This window comes from Paramormyrops kingsleyae, chromosome 12 (genome assembly GCF_048594095.1).
Source record: "Paramormyrops kingsleyae isolate MSU_618 chromosome 12, PKINGS_0.4, whole genome shotgun sequence".
NCBI classification, from domain to species: Eukaryota; Metazoa; Chordata; class Actinopteri; order Osteoglossiformes; family Mormyridae; genus Paramormyrops; species Paramormyrops kingsleyae.
Window position 1 is genome coordinate 32,827,050 of NC_132808.1, and position 18,719 is coordinate 32,845,768.

General features: G+C 45.9%; 1 protein-coding gene across 3 annotated transcripts in view; it reads right to left on the reverse strand.

Annotated features, from left to right (window-relative positions):
* Window positions 1-785: 785 nt before the first annotated feature.
* LOC111853953 (transcription factor COE3-like) overlaps window positions 786-18,719 on the reverse strand; it is a 100,286-nt gene continuing 82,352 nt past the window's right edge. For 2 of the 3 annotated variants that reach the window (XM_023831427.2, XM_023831426.2), the window contains exons 13-17: window positions 12,065-12,130; window positions 11,653-11,827; window positions 8,559-8,744; window positions 7,102-7,191; window positions 786-4,789 (exon numbers count right to left, since the gene is read on the reverse strand). In XM_023831427.2, the coding sequence (XP_023687195.1) occupies window positions 4,758-4,789; window positions 7,102-7,191; window positions 8,559-8,744; window positions 11,653-11,827; window positions 12,065-12,130 (549 nt within the window). In that variant the 3' untranslated portion in view covers window positions 786-4,757. The remainder of the gene's footprint in view (window positions 4,790-7,101; window positions 7,192-8,558; window positions 8,745-11,652; window positions 11,828-12,064; window positions 12,131-18,719) is intronic. The other variant, XM_023831430.2, reaches the window with a different exon arrangement.

Below are 18,719 nucleotides of genomic sequence, written 5' to 3' on the forward strand. Positions count from 1 at the left end.
ACCATAAATGTAATCTGGCAAAACCTGCCATTCAAAAACTTCTTATTACTGTCTTTCATTCTGACTATTGCATTGTCTGTCTATCTATCTATCTATCTGTCTGTCTGTCTGTCTGTCTATCTGTCTGTCTGTCTCTCTCTCGCTCTGTGTGTGTGTGTGTGTGATTAAATGTATATTTACCTATCTCTTGTGTTCATGTCTATTTCCCATTTCTGGAAGGGCTACGGAATCTGCAGGCTCCAGCCCCTAATCATTTTGTGAAGCCGTCGACTGTCCGACGGCAATAAAAAAATAACGAGCCTATGTCCGTAACCAGCCTATACTGTCTTTAACACACACATCACCAGACTGATTTCATTTTGCTGCCGACAGAAAGTTGACTCAAGGCAGGAGGAGGAAGTGAGCGAACTCTCACCAGACAGCCGCTCCCCGTAAACTCAGCTCACCATGCGCTTTACTGCCCTGAACACAGTTGGTGTTGAAGCTCCAGGTTTTACTGCGTGGTTATGCTCCAAAGCTTGAATTTTATTTTATTTATCTCTGGAGTATGTCTAAAAATACACCCGAAGGTGGAAAAAAACTAAAAAAAAAGGTCAAGGAGATTGGGCTACCCTGCAAGATCCTAGATCAAATGTTTAATGGTAAAATTAAAAATATAATAATAATAATAATAATAGTAACAACATATTTTAGAATGAAAAAAGTCTTTAAATAATGTTCTGTGCATGTAACTAATGTAATATTGGAAATGCCAGTGCAGTCTGAACAATATTACTGACAGAAAGTTCAAGCCAAATGTAATCTTTATTAGCCTGTTTCTGTACAAAAACCACGGGGACACCGGAAAGCATGCACCTATTTACAGCATGTTCATGGACTGAAAAGAAAAGTAGAATACATTGTAACTTTTTTTCTCAGTTTTTGTTTGCAAAGAAATTATTTAAATATTGTGCTTTTATATAATTTGATTATTATATAATATTTTGTAATTCTATAACAACGCCATCTTTCAGTTTCTCGTTGGACCAAACATGGACAAAATGACACTGTGTACTTCCCGAAAAACCACAGAGGTTTGGGGTAACTTTACAACTGCCCAGAAAACTAGCCTTTGAGGAAAAAACTCAGCAAGCCTCATGGAAAGAAAGGGCACCAGAGATGAGTACGAACGGGAGACTTGACAAGTCAGCCAAGATCTGACTCGAAGAAATGTTTTCATTGTAAATGGCTTCGGAGAGCCGTGATATTGAATACAGCTGTCTTTGTGGGATGTTTAAGGGGGCACTACAAAAGAGGAAAGTACTACAAAGAGGATTTCATTACCTCTCATACATAAATTTAATCGTGTGTTTTTCAGTACTTTGTAAGACAGGATTGCTATTGTGTGACCGTGTACAAAACTGTGAGCTCCTGCCTAGACTTTATCAAATTTATGCGACTCCCGTCCCTTTGATAAAGTTCAGGACCAAACCGAAGTCCACTTCTGAGCTTTCTGGTAATAACTATTTACAAACCTGCAGCTACCCAATGAATTATTATACACTGTAAATTTAAAACACACTAACATAAACAAAACTAATAGTAAAAAAACTATACTAATGTTACATTTGTATGATTGTATATGTTCTGGAGAAAATAAACCGAAAGTTATCACATTCTAAGCAGTTGCATTTTGTGCTAAAACCCAGGATGAAAACCTCCTGTAATTTAAATAAACAACTGACCCAAATCCAATCAGCTGTAAAATAGCGTAAAACAGGTACTTATTACCGTATTATCCCAATGATGCATTTCAGCTTTATCTTTCAGATCATACATTAGTAAGTTTGATTGCACGCTCACTTGTTGCCATACAGAATAATGGAACTTACATGGATCCCTTCAGCCAAATCAGAGTAACAGTACAACGATCAATATGATAACTTGTTAAAACTGAAGTATTTCTCATTTCATTCTCTATGCTGACATCGGTCAACACGGGTTTAACATGGGTTTTACCATAGAATAATCCCAGCCTTCGTGTCGTTTACCCTGCAACCCAGTAGGGTTCAAATTGATGGTTGTTGTTCTCATTAAAGGGAACATAATGGCTATTCACACTTTGGGAGTTAATTCACATAACAACCAGTCGCACAACATCAAGACTTTGAAAACAACATATTAATTACGACGTGCCACACACACGGAGACCCACAGACAGGCACACGGTACAGAATGTGCACAGAATCGCAGGGTTTAGATGTACTTATGAAACACGATTAGTTTCCTATAATATGTGTGTGCTCTGCTCCAAATATGAATATTCCCTTTTGTATGTATAAAAAAACTACAAAGACTTCCCTTTAGCAATTGCTAGATTTTTTTTGTCTTTGCCACGGTGCAAAAATCCCAAATCGTTTTGTCAGTTTTGAGAACTTCAGAAATGCAAAAGATGCAACGTACCGTATGGGAGTATGGTGTATTGTAAGGCATCGATTTATATATGTATATATTGTAATTTTATTTTATTTTACAACTATTCCACTGCATCAGTGTGGAGTGACAGTTGCTTGCATTACAGTAATACAAATTGCATAAGTAAATGATACAGAACTGTGTGCAACGACAACATCAACATCAACAACAACAATCACATCGATGGGAATCTCAGTTGGTTTGAAGGGACACTCAACTTTTGCCTCCGCAAAGCCCCCGCCATCAAAAGTGGATCCGGGACTGTGTGTGTTTTTTTTTTTTCAAACCAATAATAGCAGTTATTATCAATACAAGCATGTGAATTACATTTATATACAACAAACACAATGTATAAAGTTTTAGCACAGATTACACTTAAAATGGAAAAAAAGCTTCACCAAACACTACAATCGCATTAATGTATATGTCTAGTATGTATGAGACTTAAATGAACAGAGGATTGTAATGAACTAACTTTAGAAATATAGAAATTTCCATGATAAAAGTTGAGTCTCCCTTTTAATTAGAATGACAGGAAAAAAAGGAGAATTACTTCCAAAAAGGTTAAAAAACATATCGGTGCATATTCGTACTAGACTTCTTTTTTATGTTTTTTTTCTTTCTTTTTTGCCTGCTAAGATGCATTTCTCCTGTAGGTGCCTCACCTAAAATAGTGCATTAAGAGATAACTATGAGTACGCACCCCTCACAATAATACACAGAAGACGGGGAGAAAAGCAAGGGGGCGGGGCAACGACTGTATACAAAAAAAGTTAAATATAGTATTGCAAAGCATTTTATACAAAAGTGGTGGAGTGTAGATCCTGCTTTAAAAAACAGGATGATCTGATCACGCTTGAGACATTTTTTTTTTTTTTTTACAAAATCGTCATTTCTCGTGTTTTCTTTTTCTTATTTTTTTTTACAATATCTAAAAGGTTTTAAGACATCAAATGTGTTTACATGTATATTTCGCACTATTATTTAGGCCTAAATCACCAAAGAAATTCCAAAACATACCTTATAAATGCATACAAAAACACACAATAAGAAGTTGAACGATAATTCTGGTAGCTAAAGGTGGTTTCAAATTGTAGCGATGCATTCCCAGTTTTTAATCTACAAATGGACAAACCTGGAAGGATACCTAGTGGGACGGTTTCGTCTTGGAAGTATTTCACTTGCTAACGCTATTGGTCCCAAAGACTTGGGGTTGCCCTGTCATCATTCATCTCCCACCGGGTTCAACTAGGACTTCTGTATGATGTGAGAATATGAATGACTTTTTAGAAGATATAAACGATCAGTTCTTCCAGAGATAATAACATACTTGAAAAAAAGTGTGATTTTTTTTTGCTGGTTTCAGTCTGTCCTCACTGTGATGGACTTAACCAGACCTCTGTGCCAACATTATCCAGGTGTTTTATTAGACTGTGACATACCATTTGAATGGACTGAGGAAGAAAGGGGTCAGGGTGTTGAGGGGACGTATTGGGACACTCACCCCCTTAATGTGCCTACAATGCACTAGGGTCTGGAACTTGCCTATGCCCTCCGTAAAATGTTTCACATGAATTCAGCAGTTAGGTTTAGACCTTAGCAAGCTTTCTGGCTTACTTAGAGTGACTGGATAATTCACTGTGGAGTAGAAGGCTACGAGCTGTTCTCCGAAAGCAACTATGGGTCGAGCAGGGGAACTCAGCCAGCTAAAACCATAAAACGCTAATGAGAGGGAAGTCCGATAACCCACTCTGAGTGTGGAAGTGACCATCAGGCCGGCCTGCATGACAATGTCCCCTTACGCTTATTTCTGCGGCTCCTGTCCAATATATGAAAAGAGGACTGATCATGTTATTATGAAACGTTATACATCCTTCGGTTTCTCACTGGGCAAAAAATGTACATTTCCTGCATTACATTGTATTTTGTTTCTTAAATAAAGAGGATGGAGTGTTCACCAGTAAGCTGACTGTGCTCAATTTCAGAAACATTGGCCTCACTTTTAGCAGATTTTCCCACAATCCCCCTCTCCCAGTTAAACATGGGCGTGCACAAAGACGCGGGCCGCCAGTGCATTTGGTGGAAGGACACGGCGGAGGCAGAAATGTGGGATAGGAAGACGTAAGCGAGGCTAGTCTGGCAGGGCACAGCTGGTCGGGGGGGGCTGGGTGCTCCACCGCAGGATAGCTGTACTCCGGGGGGGGGGAGCAGGGGGAGCGATGCGGGGGTGGGGATGCTGTGGTCTGAAAGATTACGAGGGCAGGTGACTGTGACGTAGGCCTTGCAAATCCTGGTGCCCCTGTTCACATAGGTGGGACGATGAGACCAGCCATAGCTGAAACAGAATCGAAAAGCTGGTCATTTAAAACATCGACATGTACATCTTCCTGACCGACACATACAGATTTCCTGCAAATAAATTGAGCAGAAAACCAAAATGGCCAGTTTTTTATCTAAATAAAATTAGTGTCACATCAATTCTACAAAAATGATAAAATAAAACTAACTAGATAAAGACTCATGACATTTCCTTTTTGGCATATGAAAGACACAATGATTCTCCAGTAAGTTCAAGGGCATAGATCTGTGTATGGACAATAGGGACACGTCTGTACCAAAACGATGGGGGTACTGTGGGTGTTTAGGGAAGCACGGTGTTCAGGGGTGATGTGGTCCCAAATTATGTTGAAACCAAATGTAGACCATTGAGTGTAAAACATGTATCGTTCAATTATCATTTAACATTATACAATAGCCATAGATTTATTACAGACAATTACTACTACAGATGAACACACAGAACTAAAAATGTAAAAGGAATCAGACATATTTGTATTTAAATTGAAATGACATGGGTGGAATGTTAGGATGACTTCAAGGGCCCCTAAGTGACAGGGGCCCTAAAAATATGGAACATAATTGGATTGGTCTGGGTTGGGGGTCCAATATGGGGTTCAAAATCTCTAGTGGTGGCCCTGAACATGACAAAAACTGAAAATGATTTCTATTCCAAAGGGTACGAAATGGACCGTCCAATCCAGTTCCAAAATTAGCAATAATTAGCCAACTTTTACTGCTCAAAAGTATATATTTGTAATTTTCAGGAGAAAGAAGCATATCTTTTACCATCCAGCAATCAAGTATATTTATTATTTGAATAAATTCTCCTAAAAACACAATTAGAAGAATAAACAGAGAAATACAACATGAAAATGAAGAATAAATGAGATTTCACGATATGATCGACATGATCGATGGGGCTAGGTGACAAAAGCGTCGAGCTCTTGCTGTAATCCCATTTCACAACGTAGATAAACAGAGACTTCTCCGAAAGCCTGCGGAGATCTGTTTTTTAGATCCGGCTAAGCCTTCTGTGAGACTTTCAAAGATGACTCCGCATGAGGAAACCGCGGAAATGTCAGTCACAGCGGGAACGAGGAGGAGAAAAGAAAAATCGGAGCTTTCACCACAATTTCCTTTTCCATGGGGAAGAAGAAAAGAAAATTACAGTATATTTAACATTATTTTATGTATGCACGGCAAATATAATATTTCTATAATTTATAGGTTAATTTACATTTAAAGACCCCATACTGGTGAATAAGTTTTGCTCGTTGCTTATTGGAATACCGAAAACTCAATATCACTGTGCATTACTACAAAACAGCACTGATGACAAAATCTGCAGCAGAAATCTCATTTAAGGGCCCTCAGTCTTTTCCCCCTCACAACAAAACCAGCTTTCTGTCATTCTCTTGGCAGTTTTATGCATGTCGAATTGAATACGAATTAGCTAGTTTTGCCAGCACCGGCTAAAACACAGTAACAGGGTGACATGCCTTTAAGGCCAGGAAACGTGTGTGTTTTGCGAACAACCGCTGACACCCGGGTCGGCATACGGCAGCGAGCGCATGCCTCGTGGGCACACAGTACCCAGTGAAGTTCTGCTCTTGGCACAAACGCCACTGAGCGCCACAGCGTGCGTCTCTTTAAGGGACCATTCAAACCACAAATATTAATTTTAATTGGAAGTTCAGACATCAGCAGGAAGACATTTTCTTCGATTCCAGTTTTATTAGGTATTTGCTTAGAATTTTTTATGAAATTGAAACAACACATCGCATAAAAAGATTTGATCATTTCAACAACCCAAGCATCGACATCCCAATTATCTGCTTAGAATAAATTATACATATATGACATCTATTTCTCCTTTGGTTTTCATATTATTGTTTATTTACAATTGTCACCTGGAAGCAATCAGATGTGGTTAAATTTATTAGCACCAAACAGTTCGCAGAGCAATATAACGAGAGCTGGAAGTTATGGATCAACTTTGACCACAAACCATTTATACCATGAGACGGACGAGCCGAGTTTCTGTGAGGTTTAAAGGTTCTACCTCAAACATTTTCTGGCTGTCTGGGTTCCACTCCAAAAAGGGAGAGGATTTGATATTAAAAATTGCCACATCTGACTCTAAGGTTGAAAGCTATCAGTTTTAGGACCGAGGAATCTATATGAAAGCAGTGAATTGTTTTGTCTTTTTAATACTCTGTAGGCAGGGCTTAGTTTAACTGCCTTCATCGACCAATAACTAGCAGTAGTGGGCAGGGCTGAGAGGCAGGCAAGGGGCGGGGTGCTCACCCTGTAGGCTGCTCCCATTGGTGCTGGTGCAGGTGGGGGGCGGGGAGGTCTGTGGCCGCACGACAGGGGCGAAGGCGCTCTTCTGTTTGACTGCAGAGATCATATTGACAGGAGAGAATGAGAAACGGCCAGCGGGGGCAGCAGAGGAGGAAGAGGTGTTAGCGCTGGAGGAAAGAGCAATGGAGCATGTCTCCTTGGGAAGGCTGAAGTGGGGGGGTTGTGGGGGGTGCGATGGTGACTGAGACAGACAGACAGATACACAGGCACGTGAGGAAGAGGGTCGCTTCATCGATAAACACGGACAGGAGCCTTGATTTGGGACAGAGTTGCCATGGCGGCAGGAAAATGCAATGCAGTTGCTGATCGACGCCACAAAGTTGATCCATAACTTTGCCCCCTTACAAATTATACCAAAAAACACCTCCCTCACCACTATCCTTACTCAAAGTATATCTATTCTTGTGCTATTTCATTTGACATATTTGTCTATAATGAACAAGGACATGTACCGCTATAATAAACAACGGTATTACGCTTGGCAGAAATCCTATACAAGAGGACAACACACTGAGGGAGCCCTTTGATGGCAGACTCCTCCGGAACCGGGCACTTTGGCTTTCACTGAATGCCTCCGGACTGTGCAGGGCACCCGTGCACAACCTGTCCGGGGACTTCCATCTTTGTGTTTGTTGCCCGCGGATACGACGCTTCCGTGAACAAGCTATGCGATAGCTACTCAGAGTATGCGAGCTGTGAGCGCATTTTTAGCAAGTGACAGTAGTGAAAAGAAAAAAAAAACGTCCAGAAGGGCGTTCGTGTCCCCATGGTTATACCATGCCGTTATCTTTATTGACATTTTATGTCTCTCCCTATAACATTATAAGGAGAATTGGATATTGCTGAAGTATTTACCCTGTGATTTACAAAATTTCAAAATGAAATGAGTCCTTTTTCCCAGGTGAATCACATCAATGTCCTTAAAGGCAGTCAAATTAGCTGCCTCTGCATCAAGGCTACTATAAAACTTCCATGTGTTTGGGATTAGGTGAGTTTTTATTGGCGAACCTGCTCTTACAGTCCTAGAGCAGTGTTTCTCAACCCAGTCCACAGGGACCCCCAAAACAGTCCACATTTTTGCTCCCTCCCACCTCATAGCCAATCATGAACAATGAACACCTGGTACAGGTGTGTTGGGAGCTGGGAGGGAGCAAAATGTGGACTGTCTGGGGATTCTTAAGGAATGGGTTGAGAAACACTGTCTTAAAGGGTTCATTCCAAAAAAAAAAATCCCCAAGAACCGATTCATTCAATGACAGCAATTCTCTCATAGCAGGAGAAGAGGAGACCATGGAGCCGCAAGCCCTAGAACAGCAGATACCTTCTGCCCCCCTCCCACACGCAGCCTCACGCCTGAAACTTGCTCGGGGCACGGTCTCAGCCAAGATCCGAAGACGTACTTGCGTAGGGGGAACTGGCGGAGGAGCCATTGAGGAAGCTAGGAGATCCGGGCACCCCCAGGTTGGTCATGCCTGCCGCCCCATAGCCGTTCATGGTGGAGGTGATGGTGTTGTAGTTGGACTGTTGGGGCGTGGAGCTGGGCGCGTAGCCTCGGGGAGACACGCTGTTGGAGTTGCGGGAGTAACCTGGATGTAGGACAGGAGGCATAAAAACTCGTTGAGAGACTTTCCTCGTTTAACACGACTATCAAGACAGGAATTCATACTTGTCCAATGGCAGCAGGGGTGGATCGCTCGACAGGACGTTAGCATGTAGAGCCAAGGGAGAGGCCACTGAAAATAGCCGCCAGGGGAAGGGTCAGCTGGCACTCCAGGGGAATAATGAACGGGAGGCAAGAACACTACACTGCGCTGGAGGACTCATTTAACCCACGAACACGTCGAGGATGAGGCCAACAAGAGAGACAAGCCAAGAGTTTCACCCACAGAAAACAGGACGACAAAAAAAAAAAACAGTTGCGCTTCCCCAGAATGTTAAAAAGCTTTAAATATAACTAAAGTGTCACATTAAACTAAATCTCGACATTAGATATGTGCTGATTATCTCTGTTTTACAGAGAATAATGATAGCGTTGTTAAAGGAGCGAAACCTTTAACTTCGGTGTTATTTTGTTCAGAATAAGAGCATGGAATAAGTAATTAGGTACTCAAGTCAATTCTGTAGCCCTTTTCCCATGATCTCATAGATTTCCCAAGGTGTTCCTTCCTGAGCCGTTAATGTGAAAAGCAGGCGAAGGGAGGAGAGGCGGGAATGACAAGCCGTTAGGCGGGGGGGGGGCATTCCTCTGTCCAACCGCAGTGCCTTTAACATCACGGCATGCACACGTGCAACACAATTGCTGCATCGCATTTTTGGACCAGTGTTCGTACGCTGTGGGCGTGGGCCAATTCATGGCCAGACCTTCCAGTTGCATTCCACATGGTGTTGACGTGTACCGGTTGGCGCGGACGTGTCCCTAAGACACCTGTGGATCCATACACGCCAAAAAGCCCGTCTTCAGTCCTGTGTATCGCATTTGCTGCTGTCAGTGTGGTCCATCTTATCGCTTGGGTTAGCTTTCCCAGCTGGGTTCAAGGCTGAATTTGAATTCACAAGCACTGCCACATTCCCGTACTCAGTAATGTTCATAGAGCTCTTATATAGCTGAGGATTGTTTTCATAGTTATTAAAATAGCTTTAATAAAAATAATTCCTAATAGTAATACATAATTCTGCTTATCTTAAACCCAAAGGTCCAGTTCTGTGACCCATGACATTTTGAGCTGTGTAGCCTAAGGCCTGTTGAGGGTAAGAGCGAATGCAAACGCTCCCCAAAGCCTGGAAACACTGCAGCATCTACCGCATGTACAGCTGCGTGGGTGCTGTGTTTTGGAGCTTGTTATATGCCGCTCTCGTCTCACGCTCTTTATGTGGAGTGACAGGGTTCTGGGGTCCTTGCCGGGACATTTACCCCCCGCCCCCCCGATCCGGTTTGAATGTTTCACCAGCTACCGTGCTAACAGGCAGCCATTTTGCGGTGAACGGCATCACTGACTGGCGGCTGAAAGCGGTCCTGCTGACAGTGACACGTGTGAACAGAGTGTCGCCGTGAGGTTTGTGACGTCATGGCCTCCGGCGCCATTACAGCGATGGGGTCAAACAGTTGGCGCAAAGGTTCTGGTCCTAGGTGGCACCATAGCTTGCGGGATCCCTGGATCCCTGAGGGGTTGGGTCACCAGGTGCTACAATCCGGCTGAACCGTTAGGCCCAGATCTTGCTACAGACCGGGCACTCAGAACTCATTCAGCCCAGAGGGACATGAACCTTGGTTCCATCTGGATAAAGACAGATGCTACCCTACCCCTCACATTTGACTCGCTACAATCACTATTCAGTTACTTATGGATCAACTAATCTGATACTTCAGGCTTTAATATCCTCCTTCCTCCTCGTTCACAGGATTTTAGCATTTAAAACCTAAATCCTGCACAGTATTACTTGTTCAACCAGAGCTGAGCACCCTTTATTACATTAAGCAGTAAGGAGTTTTATAAATATAAATTCAAATCAAGTCAAACTAGTCAGTGAATATAAAGCTGTATGGACAAGCAATCTTTCACAATAATAAAAAATTGGGGGTGCATAGGTTGCAGTTGTGAGGGTAAATACATCAGTATCTAAGGGCACTTTCCACCACACCAGAACCGTAATTTTGGAACTTACTTTCGGTACTGACTGCCAGTCGAGTACCAGTACCAAAAGTTCCAGTACCAAACCATCTGGGGTTATTTTTTGATACTTTAGGGTGGGACTTGCAAATGGTTTCATTTCAAGTGATTATGCCGGTAGCATAATCTCTAAGCACAATAATGATAAACTAAGTGGGGAAAAAAGTAAGATACGGATGGACGAAGTGATCGAATTTTAGAAAATTTTGAAATATCGCAATATTGTAATAAATATTATATTTATAAAGTAGAAAAGGAGTTAAAATATAAATATATATTTCACAAATCCATCTAAGAGTAATTTAAATAGTAAGGATTGTCTCGCGAACACATGCAGTGCTCATGCAAAAGGACTTAAAACTCATTTTTTAAACACATACTACATAATCTTGAAAGGGAAATAATCATTAAAACTACAAAGCTTGCTAAGTTTTTTTCTCCTATGGCAGAGCAAAAATGTTTTAGCGAAATGCCCATGCTATGATGTCCGTACAGTATGTAGGTATGAAAAAGCCTTATCTCAACTATGCTGACTAAGTAAGCCCCGCCTTGCATTGTGATGTCATTCAGTGGCAGTACCAGGAAAACCAACACAAAGAAGTGCTGAACTTTTGGTAGTTTTCTGAAGTGGCTGGTGCAGTGGAAAATTCCCTGAGCATTCCCACCTTTGTTTCATGTTCAATGAGACTTAAAGATATACTTAACGCCACCTCCCCCATGCATGTTAATTTACAGTCTCAATGCTGGAAGGGGTCATGCCAATCCTGGCACCCTGCATCTCTTCAACTGACCACTGGGGGCAGCATTGCCCAAACACAACACTCACCCTGGTCACCCTGCGAGGCCTCGGAGATGTTGACGGCCAGCTGGCCCCCGAAGGAGTTGACCCCCATCATGCCTGAGTGGGCGGCCGAGCCGGTGAGGGAGGGCAGCTGGTTGTGGCTGCGGGGGACGCTGTAGAGGGCTTCCGTCAGGTCGGCTGCTCGCTTTAGGATGATCTCCTGCAAGGGGTGGGGAAACACGAGGTGGGGGGGACGGGGGGGACAGGGGGTAAAGTGTCACTTTATTACTTGACTACATTCCTTCTCCTACATCCCTCAGCGCACCTGTGATCACAGAGGTCATGACCCCTGAGGCCAAAGAGCCCAATCTATGTTTGTGTTTATCATTAAGGTTCTGCAACATTTCTGTTATACATGCATGGAAGTGACACTGGCACATGCCCCAGGGCCCCCTACCTGGTTGTTGTGCGGCATGCCATACAGAGCCTCTACCAGGTCGGCTGCCCGCTTCAGGAGCACCTCCTGAGGGAGAAGGACAGGGAGAACGTCTCAGAGAAGGAGCTCAAAAAGCCACGAGTCTCCTCCCTGCGCTTTTAAGATGCTACGTTTCCTTTGCTAGCCCGATGTTCACAGCGCGGGTGACGTACTGAGCACCCAATGCCAAAGCGTGGATTAAGTGACAGTGACTTTTCTTCTTTTTTTTGATTTAGCAGAAACAGAGTCACACGTCTAATAGCGGGTGACAGCGGGAGAGGAAGTGAAGAGGAACATGACAGACGGTGGCGGAAAAGGCGGCCCGCATGTGCGATACACACAGGAAGTGGCTGCCAGACGCTGCTAAATCAGTCCTGCCATCGAGAGCCGAAAAGAGGGTTTTCCTCTTCCTGTGTCTCCCACTGGCTCCTCATGCTAACAAAAGGCAGAATTTCAGCTTCATGCCATCATTTTTAGCCTTTTAATGCTATATCCTGTTTATTTCAAAGGAGTTCGGCTGATTTTGTCAATTTTATTATTAAGCATTTCCTACTGGAAAGACGTGGTTTGATCTTGACCACACTTGTCACACGCCGGTCAGGGCAGTTTGCGGCACACCGCACCATACGCTGGGATGCTGGAAGGTGTCGCCGTGGGGACGCACAGTACAAAATGGCCGCAGGAGCAGCGGGGCAGGTGGGTGGGCATACAGCTTGAAGACAGGGGGTGCGCATAAGTGTTCTCGGACCGTTCCTGGTGCTTCTGATCCAGGCCACACTTTAGTGCTGGCGTATTACTGGCAAGCCGCATCTGCTTATTGGATTTCCCCTGCCTAATTCACCCCTCCACCCCGCCCACCAGCCCTACCCGACACTGCAGCTCCATTGCCCCGGGGCTGTTTCCTCACCACACAGACAAGAATGCGTCCAGCTCTGCCCCGAGGGGTCGCCTGGCACTCCCTCTTAATAACAATAACAACCCCCTCACAAACAGATAAATAATGCCCCTGCCAACTGGACAGTCGGGGTGAGTCAGGGGGTCAGGGCACCAGGGTGGGGACGGGAGGCATGGGTGGGGGGGAGCCGGGGGGAGGGTCGGCAATGCACTGGCATTATTGGCGATTTGAGGCTCTTTTCTCTGCAGGCCGGCTTCTGAGAGCTGGTGTTGTGGGACCCTCTGCTGGAGGTCTCAGGGGTATTGCAGCGTGGCTGGGCCTGGCACCACCGGGGATGGAGGAGCGGGTAAATAGAGGTGGAGGAATGATGGAAGGACAGGGGAAAGGTGGAGGGAGAGGCGGAGGAGAATGAGACAGAAGAGAGAACGATAGGAATAGAGGGGATGATGGAGAGTGATGAGGGGGAAATGGAGGGAAAATGGGGGAAAGAGGAAGGGGGAGGCAGGGCACAGCTGGAGGGGCGCCGCCCACTCTAATTGCACCGTAAAAGATCAGAGGCTTCCCTGAGCAACACGCCCCCCCGCAGCACAGCAGAGTCTCCCGTACAGCACCTCTCCTGGGGACCCCAGTAATCCTGAAAGACCTCGGAAATCCCACCCATCACTCAACTGCGTCGCCATGACAATGATTGTCATGTGACTTGGTTCCATCCCCTTTATCCCCTCCGCACCTGTTCCAAGGCACAGGACGGAGAGGAAAGGCAACCAGACCTCATATCTCCAGATCCCTACGATGATGATCCTCACGTGCCGCTGACTCGGTGACGAGGCACGCTAAATTATTAACGTAACGCAGGATTAACCGGCAGCCGCGGCGTCACGGTGTAGCCTACAGGCAATGAGTCATGCAAATACAGAAATGCGTGTGTCCGATCAGAAATACCCTCCCCACGGTGGGCCAGAGATATTTACGAGTCAAAAAATTACATGAAACCATTAATTGGGCTAACGTGAAAACTTTTTAGCTTGTTCTTTGCAGTTTTTAACATTTTTAAATGCTTTTTAATTTTTTGTGAATTTTTAAAATTAGTTTTGTTGACTTTTGGTGAGTCAGAATTTGCATCATGTTTATGCTTTTCACACGCCTCAGAAATGACATTTCTTTTGATTCACTCTTAAATCTGTTGTGATTCATCCATCCATCCATCCACCGTCTAACTGCCCATCCTGGCTCGGTCTGTGGGGGGCACTAGAGCCTATCCCAGGTAGCATGGAGGTACGACACAGAAGGTGTGCTGTGAATTATACCACCATATTTACTGTTTAATAAAACTTTAGTACAAAAATAAAATACAGCTATGATATTAATATGCAGGGAAAAAAAAATGATACATTAACCCCCATACACAGACTGGTGCACATTTACAACAAGGCATTAGTCTGTTTTATTTTAATAATTAGATGTGAGTGACATAACTACTGCACCATCATTAAAGTGTAGGTGGGTGAGGAATTACTCATGAATTCATAATACAGTGTTTTATTGACCCATGCAGACAGAGCCGCGTCCGTCCTCTGGTCAGGCAGGGATTACCGGCCGTAACGTATAAAAACATCTCAGCTTATCACTCCTGACGTGCTCTTCTGGTGCTCACACACCAGCACCGCCTCGTGAAACACCAGTGAGCGTGACACGGCCGTGTTTATCACCGATGTCTCATTGTGAATTTTATCCCGTCGATAAATAAGTTGTTTGATGAACAAATCAGGCAGGATGGGGGCACAGGCGGGGGGGCTTAGAGGTGCTGAAGCACATCCCTCCCCATCCCCGGCACATAGCGGTAACGTCAGGGGCCACGGAGCCAGCCTCACTCCGGCCCCCTTGGGCCGCGGCGCCTCCCGCTCAGAGTCCTGGGCTCACCTCTCTGCCCTTGCTTTGTCCCCCAAGCCCCCCCCCCGCCAGGCCGGGCCAGCCAGGCCACGGCCCAGGAACGGTGTTCTGGCGTGTGCGGCTCCTGCCTCCCCGTTCCCCAGCCTGCGCGTGCCCACTCCGCCCGCCTGCCCCGTTATTAAGCGCTCTGCCATCCGCGACGAGCAGGCAATCTGTCAGGGCCTGGCACCACTGACGCACCGCTGTGGAACCGAGGAGTTACTCCCCGCCCCGTGCCCCACCCCCACCCCAACTGGCTGGCTCTGACTTCATTAATCTCCATTACAAAACAGAAGTTAGTTAATGTCTCTGACGCTCGACGGCTGCGCCACCCGCCCAGGGCCCTCTGCCACCTCCCCCTACTGCGTCCCTTTGCCCCCGCGCACTGATGGCACTCCTGTGTCGCACGAGTCGCTGCCTCTTACTCTGTTCTCATTAGCCGGTGACAGACGCGTGGCCTTTAAGGGTGACCGCGGTCTCGCGGCCGTCACTCTCAGATTCCGCTCCCCGTCACGCATGTATATCTGCGTATGCGAGTTGTCGATCTCCGCCACGGCGAGAAGACGGGGAAGGATCACCCCACCCCCCCCAAAAAAGCACCTTCATTTCCCCAGTAAAGGGTGCACCACTTTCACCCTACCCCAACACCACAAGCTGGGGGCGGGGGGGATGGGCATCAGCATGCACGCCATGGGATAGCACCATTGGGTTCCTGTCAGGGTAAGTGCCAGCGATCAGCGTGCCGGTGCTTTAACACCACAGAAAGCTCCAGTCGATCGATACTGTAATACACCGACCGCCAGTTATCATCATAATCTCTTATTGCCCCCCCCGTGTGAGTGTCGGGGGGGTTAGGAAGTACCTTCACTGTGGACTTCCTCCGGTGGTGTAGGGCGGGGGGTTTCGATCTTCACACCTGCCTGCACACTAATCTCTCCCTGAAGCCCCCCCAGCACTCAATGGCAGAACTCATGACGGCCCCACACTTCCCAGAATGCTCTTGGGGCGACCGGCAGGCGTCGTCGGTGTAAAATCCAGGAGAGGCAGCTTCTGCCTGCATGCCTTCTAAAGGGCTGGGTACTAAAGAGAGTCGATAGCAGAATTTCTTGAGAGCGAGGATCCCACTCAAGTTTAAAACAACATGAAGTAACTACACTGTATCCGGAAAGTAAAAAAATGTCAATGATGCAGCACAGAAGGCCGAACCCTCGTCCCCCGGCCTGCAGCTTAAGCAGGCAGCTGATCTGGGTCCAGTTTAATGTCTAGTGACGCATTTCCGCGTGGAGCTGCGCAGTCACAGCTGCGATACCAACCTCCCGGCCAGGCAGCATCTCATTGGCCGTTATGTGATGAAATATTGACACCTCCAGTCAGCAGAATCGACGCTGCTGCTTTTGAGTGCTGCCGATCGACTGCAGCACATCCTTTATCAAAATTACTATTTCATCGAGAAAATGCATACACTTCAGACTGAGGCTATTACAGCATTATTGTGTCTTTTCCAGTTAACCCTTAAATATATCGAATGAGTGCAAAAAAAGTATTTCAACAATAAAATCAGCGTGGAGTGGGAAATATTAATTCCAGTTGCAGTTTTCATTCTATGATCTACATTAAACACCTATGGTATGAATTATTGCTCAGAAATCTGTTTTTATAAAACAGCATATTAAAAGCCTCGAGGTTTAATGAAATTTTACTAATTAAAAAAGCAGTTTTCTGTCTGGTGTCACGATACACAGAGGTAAATCCATCAATGGGAACGGAATCTCTTTCTGAACGGTCCAGGAGCATTTTTGGATCTGACCCTCTTGACGGTTCCAGCCGGACCCGTGACGCGTTGGCGGATTTTGCAGGAGAGATGGAGCTGAAGGGATGGAAGGACGCAGGGAAGGCAGGCTGGTAGAGTCGCGGGGTCGGCTTATTAACTCGCAGCACGTGTGGCGACGTGGCGGCCCGCCGGACGGCTGAGGCCAGGCTGCCGCCTTAGTCACTCTGATCTCCGCCGTGCCTCGGAGCCGCGGCACGGCGGCTACCAGTGCCGCTCTGCCGAAAATATTCACGAACTCCCAGCTGTTCCCGGGCCTTTAAGCGTACAGGAGACCAAGGGCATTGCAGGTTTTACACACATGGGTAAAGACGGACTGAAACTGGCCCACGCCGATATTAGGGAGCTGACAGCTTTGATCCAGTCTTCGGTGCAATACTGGATGCCCACCTACAGGTGGTGACACAGATGTCAAACTTCTGCGTGACTTCCTACTACCTTTCGTCCTGTTCTCCACAGGCTCATTTACAGGGGGACAGCTCCCAGGGCCGCCTGGTCGGGGGGATCCGAGTCAGCTGACCCGGTGGAAGGAGCACACAGACAGGCCTCTTAACAATGATAAATCACCAGCAGCCCTGCAAACCCCCCCCCAGCACCCTACCCTCCTGCCCCAAGTCCACATGGCAGGAGAGAAGTAAGGAGTGTCTAAGATCTTTATATTACTGAAACGGTCTGTTCAGTTAACGGTCTTGAACAGGGAAGGTGCCCCCCCCCCGACCCTGGCTTCAGTGTACACCGAGCAAACCTTGTGAGAACAAAACCAACATCCTAAACATCACCTCAAATAATAAAGAGCAAAAGACACTCAAAAAACAAAGACAAAAAAAAACAAACAAACAAACCAAAGAAATGGACAAGCATAGAACTTTTGGATCAACAAGTACAGCATTGGGTTCGAATCCCAGAGAGTACAAATAAACTGTAACCCCTCTACTGTAAGTCGCCTAGGATAAAAATGACAGAGAGATTAAATACAATGTAAAAAATGAAGAGGACGCCAGCCTTGTGGCTGCTACGGGATAAAGCAGCAGGGTTGCACGACTGCACTTCCATCAGTGACCACGACATTCATGCAAATGGATTTTAGAGAGCCTGAAAATGAAACAGTTCCTTGTTCTTACATGTTGGCCTCCTCTCCTTAGGATTAGTAAAGCTGACAGCTAAAGTACGGTCATTTCTAAAGATCTTCATCACTTGGTACAGAAACGTAATGGTGGCCAATACAGGCATCTGCTTTAACGATTAAATTATTATATTTAACTACAGCGAACTGCACTGCAGAGAACCAGTGAAGGTTTCGCGATGTTTTAAAGGACGACCAGAGCACGGGGCCATAATAGTTTTTCATAGTGTGGAGGATCTTGAACGATATCCATATTTACCGCGTATCTGGAGAGAGAGAACTCTCCGGCAGCGGCCAAGGCAGACTGGAAATGAAATTAAAGGCAAACACGATATGGACAAGAGCAGTAAAGGTCATCAGCAAGCGCAGCTGGGTTCCGAATCACCCTCTCCCCCCCCACGGCCGGCTTGCTGACCGCGAGGGAGGCTTGTACAGAAGCCAGTTCCCCCCATAGCTACCCATCCCCGTTTCGGTGACTCAGTCCTGCCCCCCCCCACCACACGCACACACACTTTCCCAACAAGGCCTGGCCCGCTTTTCTCCCTCGATATCTACCGAACCGTGGGGTGAGACTCTGTCACCAGGGTAACGGAAGCTCCGCCCCACAGGCCATCGCCCCGGCGACCTCAGACCCAGCGACAGGCACCGCGTAAACACCCCCGCTCGAGCTGGCGTCGCCAGTCCAGATGCTGCCGCTTCCAGGTGTCGCTGTTTTATTCTTATGGGTAGTTAAGTCAATATTTTTAAGCCCAAACAGGCAGGAAGGGTGGGGCGGGAGGGGGGGTAAAAAAAAATCCAATTTATATTGAGTTTTCTTTTGAATATGAAGAGAAATAAAGCTGATTCCGAATCTGCCACCCAT